The sequence below is a fragment of the Miniopterus natalensis genome, chromosome 1, assembly GCF_054644295.1.
Source record: "Miniopterus natalensis isolate mMinNat1 chromosome 1, mMinNat1.hap1, whole genome shotgun sequence".
In the NCBI taxonomy this organism is placed as follows: Eukaryota; Metazoa; Chordata; class Mammalia; order Chiroptera; family Miniopteridae; genus Miniopterus; species Miniopterus natalensis.
This window is the reverse complement of record NC_142081.1, coordinates 4,015,896-4,028,333: the sequence shown is the minus strand read 5'-3', so window position 1 is coordinate 4,028,333 and position 12,438 is coordinate 4,015,896. Positions and strand designations below refer to the sequence as shown.

At 59.4% G+C, this 12,438-nt stretch overlaps 2 protein-coding genes across 3 annotated transcripts in view; one reads left to right on the top strand and one right to left on the bottom strand.

Annotated features, from left to right (window-relative positions):
* WDR25 (WD repeat domain 25) overlaps positions 1–6,749 on the top strand; it is a 117,507-nt gene extending 110,758 nt beyond the window's left edge. The window contains exons 4-6 of the mRNA XM_087818228.1: positions 1,572–1,742; positions 4,651–4,791; positions 5,291–6,749. Of these exons, the coding sequence (XP_087674354.1) occupies positions 1,572–1,742; positions 4,651–4,791; positions 5,291–5,512 (534 nt within the window). The 3' untranslated portion in view covers positions 5,513–6,749. The remainder of the gene's footprint in view (positions 1–1,571; positions 1,743–4,650; positions 4,792–5,290) is intronic.
* A 2,522-nt stretch (positions 6,750–9,271) lies between these two features.
* BEGAIN (brain enriched guanylate kinase associated) overlaps positions 9,272–12,438 on the bottom strand; it is a 36,592-nt gene continuing 33,425 nt past the window's right edge. For both annotated transcript variants that reach the window (XM_087813745.1, XM_087813748.1), the window contains exon 7: positions 9,272–11,764. In XM_087813745.1, coding sequence (XP_087669871.1) covers positions 10,472–11,764 — 1,293 coding nt within the window. In that variant the 3' untranslated portion in view covers positions 9,272–10,471. The remainder of the gene's footprint in view (positions 11,765–12,438) is intronic.

The following is a 12,438-nucleotide window of genomic DNA, read 5'->3' as shown; positions in this document are numbered from 1 at the left end:
TCCAGGCTGAGCAGGAGGGAGCCTCCCAGCAGCACAGCCACTGTGGCCTCCTGGCCCTTGGGGCTTTCTTCCCACTCTGAATTCGAACTTGGTGAGACTTGGCTCTGCTGGGAGGCATAGCGGGCCGTGCAGATCCTGGTGCCTGGAGGGAGGGACAGAGGGAGGAGGGCCGCCGTCTCCCTGCCCTATGTTCAGAGGCCTGCAGGGCTGCCCTCTCTTTTCTGCCCCCCAGGCCACCCCCCAGGCTTCAGGGGCCCACCCAGAAACCGCCCTTTTGGGGGCTGCTTTTGAAGAAGCTCAGAGAAGAGCAGTCATTTGTTGCCCACCCTCCCCAGGAAGTTGTCCCAACTGAGGGACAAATCTACTGAGGCAGGAATTGGCCAGCAGAAGACTGGGATATGGGCCCCAGGGAAGCAGCTGGGACCGGGAGAAGCTCCACCACACCTGGCTGTGTGCCCCTGGCCAGTCTGCATCTCTCTCAGCCTCAGTGTTCCTCATTTGCAGAATGGGCCTCCGAACACCCCCAACCCCCATCTAAGTTGGGTTTATGGAGTGCTGCATTTAATGGGCATTGGACATATGTACATTTAAAGTCCACAACATTTGAAAGACTATGAACTCCAGTTTTTAAAAAATTTGTCAAAATGGCTCAGCCTCGGGCTGAGGCACCGTGAACTGTTCATGCTCCGGCCGCATGGGGGCGCCCTGGGAGCTGATAACTAGGGGGCCAGGGCAGCAGGCAGGCTGGAGTCACTGTGCCTGGACTGGGGACTCAGTATTGTAATTTAAAGTCAAGTCATGTGAATCTGTGAAGTGGAAGTTCTTGTTAATCTCCGCCCCTCCGGGCCCCGCCCCCACCTGTTTGTCTTAGAACCGCTGGTGAATGTGACAGATGCTCTGGGAAAGCAGAACCGTGCCGGATACTGAGTCACGGCAGTTTACAAGGCGGGAGGCTTTGGAATATTGGCCGTGACGCTAAGATATAAAAGAAGTCTTTAGACTAACCTGTGCGCTGTGGTCCTGGCTTTATAGTCTTCAAGAGCATCCACTCCCAGCGATACAGCTTCTACTCCAGGGGCAATAGGCTGGGGCTTCGTGAGCTTGAATTACGTGCCGTCTTCAGAAGCAAGACCTTCTCACAAGTTTGGCTCCAGATTGAAGGGCATCACGGATGCCCCTTAGGTGCCCTTGGCTAGGCATGGGCCCTTCCCTCAGCTCGCCTTCGTGGCTCTCTAGGGGATCAGTCTGACCGGAGATCACCACCACCCTCTGGACCCAGCGCCAATGGGTGTGGGGTGAGCATGGCAGGGGGCCTCTCCATGAGGAGGTGCTGTTAGGCAAGGCTGTGGAAGGTATTGCGGGGCAGGTGCCGAGGGAGACAGACATTTGCCTGGTGGGGCTAGAGGACCCCAAGGTGTCCCTGCACCAGCCCCCAGCTCCACAGCTTGGGCTGCTCAGCCTGGGGTGCCTTGTCCCACACTGTCCTCGCTAAACCCACCTGCCCTCTGCCTTCCTGCGGGGCCTGCCCGGTGCTCCTGGGCGCACAGCGTGACAGGCGCCCACTCTTGCAGGTGGTGAAAAGCTACAAGGCGACCGTCCAGCAGACCCTGGACATCCTCTTTCTCCGGGAAGGCTCTGAGTTTCTGAGCAGCACGGATGCTTCGAGCCGGGACTCTGCCGATCGCACCATCATTGCCTGGGATTTCCGGAGCTCCGCCAAAATCTCCAACCAGATTTTCCATGTGAGAAACCCCATTTGGCCTTGCTTTCAGTTTCAGCCCCAGGATGCATCCATGTAGCCCTAGGCTATCTGGGGTCCTGGGTCACTTCCTGTGGGAGGCCGTTCAGTAGGTGGGACAGATTGGCTGCCTGAAATCTCTAGGGTAGGGGAAAAGCAAGTGTAAGTCCAAGCCTCCCAGGAGAACCTTCCACAGGTTCCATATTACAGCCTCTCCCTCACTGTCCTCCCACATGTCCCTGCCCAGCACAACCACCCCACAGGGTAAGGGTGTGGAGGGGCAGCCCAGTCCAAATGGACTGGTAGATGGTTGAGCAGCTCGAGACACCTCTACCCTTCCTCCACCACGCCAGCCAGCCCACGGGCCTCTGCTCTGCCCTTCTTGAGTGGGTTTGCCATGGGCTGCGACTCAGGAGTTTAAGCAGAGAACACATCAATTATGGTCCTAGGCCCAGCATTACAAGCTGGGGGCCTGGGCCCATTATCTAGCCTTTTGGATTTTCATTCCCTCTTAGAAAATTGAGAGAATGTTACTTGTCTCATAGAGTGGTTTTGAGAATTAAAAGAGAGAACACTTATAAAGGGTCTAGAACAGTACTAGGCACAGGGAGTGCTCCATAAATGCATTACTTATTATCACAGTCATTGCCACTGTCATCACCACCATCATCACCATCACCATCATCATCGCCATCAACACCCACATCATCATCACGACCATAGTCATCATCAGCACCATCACCATCATCATCATCACCATCATCGCCATCAATACCTTCACCGTCGTCATCATGACCATAGTCATCATCAACACCATCACCATCATCATCATCACTATCATCACCACCACCACCACCATCACCATCAACACATCACCATTATCACCACCATGGTCATCACTACCACCACCATCTCAACCATCACCGTCATCATCACTACCACTATCATCACCATCACCATCATCATCACCATCACCACCACATGATGGTGGCATCATAACCATCATCACCACCATCATCACCATCACCATCATCACCACCATCACCATCATCATCAGCACCATAGTCATAATCACCACCATCACCATCTCAACCATCACCATCATCATCACCATTATCACCATCATCATCATCACTGTCGTCACGACCGTAGTCATCACACCACCATCACTTAAGATTTCAAATAAGCCATAGCTAATCTTTTGGCGCTCCCACCCTGAATTTAAAAACAGTGTTAGGTTCCATACACACCTTCTCCCTCTCCCTGCTTTTCCCTTATTTTCAGAGGGTCCTAAGTGACCCTGAGCAAACCTGTCTCTATATCAGGGGTGGGAAACCTTTTTTCTGCCAAGGGCCATTTGGATATTTATAACATTATTCACGAGCCATACAAAATTATCAACTTAAAAATTAGCTTAAAAAGCTCCTAGATTTATTGAATTTTGAGTCCCACCTGTGGTTTCCTTGGCAGGGCCAAACCAAATGCTTTCTAGGCCATATAGGACCTTCGGGCTCAATGTTTCCCATCCCTGCTCTAGACGCCCACTTCAGGGTCTAGTGCAACCTCCTAGGGAGGACAGGCCGTGGGAGGAAAAGGGGGGGCATGTCTGACCACCAGGGCTTCCTGCTCCATCAGCCCCAGCAGAGAGCAGGGGAAGCGAGCGAGGTGGATGGAGTGCTGCTTGCCTGGCCCTCCTAGAATCACATCTTGCCTCCTTGTGGGTGAGCAGTGCTCTGCTGGGCAGCGTTACGCCAGGGCGCTCACTATGGGGCCACCATGGCGTCCACTCCTCTGACGGGCACGTTAGTGCATTAGTCTGACTGCTCCCTGCTTTGCCCTCTGAGTTTGGGGTAACTTAGAGACAACTTAAGAACAAGTCTTAGAACGTGAAAGGACGGATGCAGTTGAGAAGGGAGTTTCCGGGGGAGCTTCTGTGTGGCTGAGCCCATCAAACACCGAGGCTTCCCCACCGGGGTATCGAACGCTGTCCGCATTTGGCTTCTCGCTCGGTCGTTTACCTCCTCACTTGCTGTGCGCTGTGGCTGTGTGGGACGCCGTGCTGGGCTGCTCCTGCGGGCCCCTGGGGAGGTGGGACACGGGCACGCAGATTCGGTTTCTGTTCCTTTATATCACATTCCCACAAGCCTGGAGGCTTAAACCATCAGAAGTGTAGCCCTCCCAGTTCTGAGGGTAGCAGCTGGCTTCAGTATTCACGGGGCTGGCAGGGCCCGCTTCCTCTGAGATGCTGGGCACATCTGTCCCTTGCTGCTTCCAGCTTCCAGTGGCTGCTGGTGGTACTGGACTGTGGCTGCATCCCCCCGACCTGCACACCAGCATCTTCAGATCGCTCCCTGGTCCATGTTCCCATCACCTCTGTGTGTCTGATCTCCCTGTGCCTCCCTTTTATAAGGATACATGTGGCCTCATTTAGGCCATAATACAGGGTAGTCTCTCCACATCAAGATTCTTAATTCCATCTGCAAAGACATGCAAGGCGACATTCACACGTCTCAGGAATTAGGACGTGGGTATATTTTGGCGGGCTCTTTAACAGTCCGCCACGAGGGCCATGGGCCAAGGCGTGCAGGTGGCCCCTAGAAGCTGGAAGTGCAAGAAGCACACTTCCATCCAGAGCCTCTGGAGGGAACCCGCTTGCTGACACCTTGATGAGCCCGATGAGACCCTGGTCAGACCTCTGACCTTCGGATCTGTACGGCCATAGGTTTGTGTTGTTTTAAACCACTCCATTTGCAGCAGTTTGTTACAGCAGCAATAGGAAGCTCACACAGGCCCCTAAGCCAAGGTCTGGGAGGAAGGCGCAGGGCCCCATGAGCAGAGTGCTGGGCAGCGTGTCCGCAGAGGCAGCAGGCCCGGCCTGCAGAGTCTACCCTCCGTGGCCCCGCTGTTTCTAGGAGAGGTACACCTGCCCCAGCCTGGCCCTGCACCCGCGGGAGCCCGTGTTCCTGGCACAGACCAACGGCAACTACCTGGCCCTCTTCTCCGCCGTGTGGCCCTACCGGATGAGCAGAAGGCGGCGCTACGAAGGACACAAGGTACTGCTTGCCTGTCCCCACAGCCCCTGGGCTGGGATAGCTGGGCAGGGGCCCAGAGCCTCCCACCAGACGGTGCCGGCAATGGATTGGGGTCAGATTGCATGGACCCTCTGTCCAGCAGATTATGTGTCCTGCTTCCTGGGTGACCACATGCCGTGTGGCCTGGTGGCCACTCAAGGCCCTGGGCCACATCTGGCCCTGCCCCAGGCCCCAGCCGCCAGGCAGAAAAGGTTTCCCCTGATTTGTTGGCTCACGTGGACCTGTCTTGGGGTTGGGGAGGTTCTTGGGGCTGGGTGACTGTCAGGCTGGACACCGTCTGCTGTGCGGGAGCTGGTCGGGCCAGACTCCACTGAATTAGCCTCGTCCACCGTCCACGCCAGACCCAGTCTCCCAGAGGAGCTTGGGCTCTCCCTCTAAAGTGGACAGGACGACCCCATCTCAGGCGAAGCTGCGCGCAGGGCCCGGGTGTGGCCCGCTCACCCTGTGTCGCCCTTCGCAGGTGGAGGGCTATGCGGTGGGCTGCGAGTGCTCCCCCGACGGAGACCTGCTGGTGACAGGCAGCGCAGATGGCCGGGTCCTGCTCTACTGCTTCCGCACGGCGAGCCGGGCACGCACGCTGCATGGGCACACGCAGGCCTGCGTGGGCACCACCTTCCACCCTGTGCTGCCCTCCATCCTCGCCACCTGCTCCTGGGAGGGGGACATCAAGATCTGGCACTGAGCCTCCTGCTGCAGAGCCTTCTGGACGGATGGATGGACATGGGCCTGGCCCGGCTCCCCTTCTGGGTGGGCGGAACTAAATACTTGAGGTCACTCCTGGGTCAGCCCCAAAGGGAAGCTGCTTTCACCCATGGGCCTCAGTTTCCTCCTCTGTGAAATGGGGACGGGACCTTTTGTCTCAGGTTGTCAGGCTGTGTCAGTGAGCCTGGCACGCTGCCCGTGATGCTCAGTAAACATGCGAGTCTCGCTGTCTCTTAGGTGATTTCAGCGATAAACTGAGGATAGCAGTTGGACTCAGTATCACTGTGTGCGGCTGTTCCTCTCGCTGCCCCACTTGCGGCCACTGGAGCTCCAAAACAAGAATGTGGGAGCTGGAGCCAGGGGCAGCCCCTCTCTTTGTGTCCTGATGAGGGGTCCTGGCAAAGTAGGGAGCTCTGGGCCTCGGGTCTGTCCTTGGGACCTCTGTGCCAGAGCACGGGAGGCCCACCAGTATCACAGGGCCCGACCCGGCTTGGCCTGCTCAGGCCCCCTCCCTCCCCACGGAACACGGCCAGCTGGGTCCCCGGTCTGCCCCAGCCCATCAGGTGCGCACTCTGCCCACGCGAGTGCGTCTGCCCGAGTGAAGGAGTGGTATGGAGAAGCACAGGGCCCTTGGGGAACCTCGAGGGCTCAGGCTGGGAAGGCCCAGCTGTGGGATCTGGACAGGCTGCTGAGCATTGAACCCCACCAGGACTATAATTGAAGGGCTGCCCCAACAGCCCAAGGGTCCACCAAAGGTGAGGGGGACTACAGGTGCCATGGCTCAGGGCAGAGGGGTCCCTGCAGCCTTGGAAGGCATCCTGGAGGAGGCAGGTGGTGAGCTGGTGAGGAGGGCATCCCAAGCAGGGGAGTCAGTGAGGAAATGCAGAGAACTGAGGAGCAGACCCATGGATGGGGCGGGAGGCACCAGCCTCGCCTCCCTGAACCTGGGTTCCAGGCCCAGGCTGCTGTCAGTGTAGCCGCCCCGAGTTCGTTTCTTTTCCACACTGGTCACCTTGAACCGACCAGAGCTCTGACCCTCATGGGGCGGGGAGACATCCAGGGCTCCCCAGAAGCCACAGTGGTTGTTCTCAGTGCTGCTCCGTGGGCTGCATCACCTCAGGGCCTGAGGTGCCAGCTGGCTGCACGGCCTCCCCTGGGCTAGGTGACTGTTGGGAAGGGTGGCAGGTGTACTCTATGCCTCTACCTGTTGCTTTTTCTAAACAAAGGCTCGCTCTGGCCCCTCCACAAGGTGCTGGGAGTTCACTTGCAATTTTAAAATAGGAGCTAAATTTAGAAAGTGTGGAGCAGGGATGAAAGAGAAGTGTGGGCTGTGCCTGCACCACCCACCTGGGCTGGCCCAACTTTGCCGCGCTCATCCATCTGAACCGCCGATCCGAGGCCATCGTGGGGGAAGAACACATCACCTGGAGATGCCAGCGTGGCTGCGTGTGCTGCCAGGCCTGGCCATGGCTGTGGCTGTGGTGAGTGGAGCTCATGCTCGTAGCCCCGGCAGGTGGGCACGATCACCTCTGTCCAGTTGAGGAAACCGCTGCTCTGAGGACAGAGGGACGCACCCAGGGCCATCTGACTCCAGAGCCTGTGCCCTTCCCTCCCTCGGGACCCCCTCTGGCCCAGCCTGGGGCTCTGTGTGGGACTGTTACCCGTGTAGGGACCCCTGGGAACTTCATCGTCCCTGTTCTTAGGCTCCAGACAGGGAACTGGACCAGAGGCGCCTGGGACTTGCCCAGAGCCACACGGCCAGCTAGTGGCAGAACCCACTGTGCACTGCCCCACGGGGTGGAAGAGGAACATACGTGGGCGGGTGGGTAGATGGCGGGTGCATACATGGGGTTTCCCCGGGTGCTGGAGGATTCTGAGTGCAGGGAGAAAGGGTGGATGGTAGAGGAGAGCACCCACATCAGCGGCAGCTGGCTCTAGATACCAGGGCGGGCCAGCTCCATGAGGTGTGGAGGTCACTTAGGGGAGCCTCAGGCTTGGAGGTGACACGGGCCAGGACCCTAACCGTGCTGCCCAGTTGCATGGCTAACGTGGGGGTTGGGGACTGATGAGGCTCAGGCTCCCCATGGGAAGGCCTCTGAGAGAGCACCCCCTGGGTGCCAGGGGCTACTGTTTTCCCCTCACCACCCTAGTTGCCCCTAGTCCAGTGAGGGTCTCTTCCTCCATCTGCCCATGGGGAAATGGCCCCAGGGAGGGGATCGGACTCCTGAGTCTCCACAGCCCCATCTGGCTCCGGGAAGCTGCTTCCTGGGGTGAGTCTGCTCCTGGGGGAGAGCATTGGGCCAGCTCTGGCCTCCTCTGCAGAGGCAGGTCAAGGGCAGGGATGCTGGAGCCACAGCCAAGGCCCCTCCTACTTGGGGCTGCCTGGCAAGAGGCAAACTCACCCTGGAGATGTGACGCCAGGTGGGCCAGGGCCAGGGAACTTGAAGGCATGCACCCGCTGAGGTGGGCCCCAGTGGGAAGTGGCAGGCCCAGGGAGAAGCAAACATGAAGCCCCTGGAGGAGGGGCCTCCATCCCAGGTCTTACAGAACCTACAAGTGCATCCTCGGGGCGTGAGAGATAACCAGGCATGGGGGGAATGAGAGCGTGGGCAGGAGCCAGGAGAAACAGACCCACGCATAGCCCTCCAGGCCCAGACCGTGAACTGTGTGCCCGCTGTTTAAGGACGTATCTCCAGGGACTAGGAAACTGTTAGCAGCATGGTGGGTTTGCCAAACAACTAGGTAGAACTTGTAGGAATGGAAAACAGTCATAACGAAAACTAAAAACTCAGCGGCAGTGTTTGGTAGGTTAATGGGCACAACAGGAAAGGATTCGTGGACAGTGTGTGCGTACGGAGCACGGGGTCCTCCGGAGCGAGCACCGGACAGGGGATGCGGTGAGGAGGGGAGGGAGAGAGTGGGCAGAGAAATATTTTTTTTAGAATAATTGAGAATATTCCCGAACTGATGAAAGACACCAACCCCCAGACACAAGACTCCCTGTGAATTCCCGAGAAGGACAAATCCACAACCAGACACACCTCGGGGCAGCTGCAGAGAACCCGTCAGAAGGAAGATCTCACATGTCTGGAGAGATGAGGCCAATTAGCACCACAGGAACAGCTTCTGGGGGACAGACGGCAAGTCCTCAGCCACCAGGAAGGACAGTGCAGAGGACATCCCCAGTGCGGCGGGAGAGTGACCACCTGCTGGCATTGGCCCGGGTGAGAACACCTCCGAACACGGCAGAGCAAAGGCATCTTCAGAGAAGTGGAAGCTGGGAAGTTGGCCACCAGCGGAGCCGCACTAAATGCAGAAGTGAGGGCCGAGGTGCCGGAAGGAATGGGGTTGTCATCACATCTAGGGGTTGAGACAGCGGAGGAATTCAAACTCGCGACGAGATGCCGGGTGCGGGAAGGAGAGTTGTCGGGAGCCAGTCCTGGTTGCAGAGAGCGAAGGACAAGGGTGGGAAGGACACCCAGGGCCACATGCGTCTGAGATCTAAAGGTGGGCTCCACATGGGAGCCCGGCTGGGCGTGGCTCAGCGGTTGAGCGTTGACCTAGGATCCAGGTGATCGGGGTTCGATTCCCAGTCAGGGCACGTGCTCGATCAATGACTCTCTCATCATTGATGTTTCTATCTCTCTCCCTCTCCTTGCCTCTCTCTGAAATCAATAAAGATATATTTTTCAAAATAAAAAATAAAGGCAGTGGGGAGACGAAACAGCCCAAACCCAGATTCTTTCCACCAATGTTCTTTATTAATGATGTAAAATACAGTAATTTCCACCAATGTCCTTTATCAATGGACGTAAAATACAGTAATTTCCACCAATGTCCTTTATCAATGGACGTAAAATACTGTAATTTCCACCAGTGTCCTTTATGAATGGATGTAAAATACAGTAATTTCCACCAGTGTTATGAATGGATGTAAAATACAGTAATTTCCACCAATGTCCTTTATCAATGGACATAAAATACAGTAATTTCCACCAATGTTCTTTATCAATGGACGTAAAATACAGTAATTTCCACCAATGTCTTTTATCAATGGACGTAAAATACAGTAATTTCCACCAATGTCCTTTATCAATGGACATAAAATACAGTAATTTCCACCAATGTTCTGTATCAATGGATGTAAAATACAGTAATTTCCACCAATGTTCTGTATCAATGGATGTAAAATACAGTACGTTGCACCAATGTCCTGTATTGTGAGTGTCGGTACAGTACCAAGACGGCATGCATCACGGACGACAGGAAAGCAAGCCACAGAAACGGGAGTCAGGGCCTCATTGCGTCTGAGGTAGAGCGAGGTGGTGCTGGGAGCAGGACACTGGGGGGACGAGCACCAGCCCCACTCGGGACGAGGGACCACGGAAGAGCTAGCTGGGGGTGCCGTGTCCGCCACGCGCGGAAACAGTTTACGTCTCACATCCCGTCACCCGTTCGGTTCCCCTCCTTGTGGACAGAGCTTCGGGGTTCCCTTGTCACTGGCTTTCTGGGTGTCTCCACGGGACACTGTCCTTCCCTCCAAGGGCCAGGCCCCACTTACCCTCGCCCGAGAAATAAGGAGCTTTGTGTTGAAAACGCCAAGGCTGCCGTCCAGGGAGTTGGAGGCCAAGTGCGTTAAGAAAGACCCTTTTTCTCTAGAAAAATAGTTTCACTTTATAAAAGGGGGAATGCTCATCTCGGGTGGGGAGAGATGTTGGTGTGAGTTCCCGCGTGGTGGGGCTGCAGGGACACGCGCGGCGGGGGTCTTCTGGGGCTGCACTGGGGGGGCTGCACTGGGTTTCTGCACTGGGTCAGGTGGGAGAGGGGTCTTCGTGGGCAGGGCCAGGAGGAGGGGTGTCTGGGGGCAGGCGGGGCAGCGCCCTGGGGTGCGGGATGGGTGGCGGGTGCCCCTAGCTTTGGCCTGCGGGCCTGCAGGTGTTCAGTTGAGCAAGGTTCCGTAGAGCTGGGCCTTCGTGAGGCTATCCTTGCGGTTGAGCCCCGCGCCGCCCCCGCGTGGGAACGTCGGCTGGGGGCTCAGGCGGGCCTCGGGGTGCATTTCGGGGGAGCCCTCCATGGAGCTGGGCTCCAGGGAATCCCTGGAGCTCTGGAGGCTCTGCTCAGGCTCGGGGCTGGCCACGCCGCACAGCTGCCCCGGGAGCCGCTCCCCGTCGCCCTCGCTGGACGCGTAGCCGGGCATCGGGTAGGCGGGGCCCCTGGCGCGCAGGAAGGGGGGCTCGGCCAGGTGGCCCTGGGAGAAGTCGTCGCCCTCCGAGAAGCTGTCGGCCTTGTAGCTGGCGTAGAAGGGGCTGTCGCGGCCCTCGGACCGGTGGCCCGGGCTGCTCCCCCCGTAGTAGCGATCGGGGAACCTGCGGGGCGAGGGTCGGCGCCCCGGGACCGGGAACGAGTAGGCACCGATCTCCTCCACGGGCCGCCACGGGCCGCGTAGGTCCTGCCTGGGCATCCGGGCCGACCCGGGCTTGGCGCGCAGGCTCCACAGGTTCGGGGGGGTCATCAGGGTCCTGTGGACGCCCGGGGAGCCCGGGAAGCCGTAGGAGTCGGCCTGGTAGGGCGACAAGGTCCGTGCGAAGCCCGGGGCCGCCTCGGCCTCCAGCGCGGGCCGCGGGAGGCGCGCGCCGCCCGGGTAGCCGGCGGGGCCGGGCGCGCGCGGGAAGAGCGGCTCGCGGCCGTCCAGGTAGACGGCGCGCTGCGCGGCGGTCAGCGTGCCCGCCTGGCCGTGCTCCCGCTCCTCGGACGTGGCGCTGAAGCTCGAGTAGGAGCTGGACGTGGGCAGCGAGGCCGCGTAGCCCGCGAAGGGCTCGCGCTCGTAGGCGGCGGGGTAGGCGGCCGCGCCCGCCTCCTCCTCGGCCGCGCTGTCGGCCGAGCTCTGCGCGCGCAGGAAGCCGACCTCGCCCACGGGCGCGTCCGCGCTGGGCCGGCGCTCGCGCTCGCGCCGCGGCTCCTCGGGGCAGTAGAGCGCCGTGTCGCTGCTGTACGCGTCGTCCTTGTAGGGGGGGCGCAGGCCCGGCGTCTCCGCCCCGCCGCGGAAGGACAGGTCGCGCGACGCCTCGGACGCGGGCGAGGACAGGCCGCTGGGCTCGGGCTTCTCCAGCACCTTGGCGATGACGCAGGCGGGCACGCAGTCGGCATAGGCGGGGCGGCGCAGCGCGGGGGGCAGGCTGCGCCCGTGCTTCTCCAGGTGCAGGCTCACGCGCTCCTGGAAGTCCAAGGGCAGCTGCAACCGGCGGGGCGGGGCGGGGCGCGGCGGGGCGGGCGGGACAGGGGGAGAGTCAGCCCGGGGCCTACCCACAGGCAGACAGGACCCGGGGCACCAGCTGGAGCGAGGACCCGGACGTCCTGGATGCATGCGCCTGGGGGCTCCTGGTCACCTCGGGGCCCACTCCCACTGCGCCCCGCAGAGCCCGACGCGCTGGAACCAGGGTCTCGCTGGGCCCCTCCCCTGACTTCCTCCCACTGAGGGGGTTCACTTGCTTCCCCAGATGCGTCCCGGGGGCTCCTGAACAAGACAGACTCAGTAACATATGCAACAAAGATTGAGGGCCAGGGCCAGGCGCCCAGCGGCTGCCGCAGGAGTGCCTGGTGCCTTGTGGGGACCTCCCGCTACTGTTTGATCTATTTTGTGAGTGTCTCAGGAGTGGCCCAGGCCCAGGGCCAGGGGGCAAGGACAGAGGCCTGGGTGAGGGGAATTTGTGGGGGGAGGGGCCCTGGACCAGCCTGAGTGTGACACCAGCCAGAGCGCCCTGTGGCGCTGTCAGGAATTGTGCCCCAGCCAAACCGTGGGGTTCCTGCGAGGCTCACAGAGGGCGAGACAGGGACAAGGAGCATCCTGCAGAGGACACCAGGGGACACGCAGGCTGTGGGGCTGGGTGAGGTGTGTGGGGGGGTGGC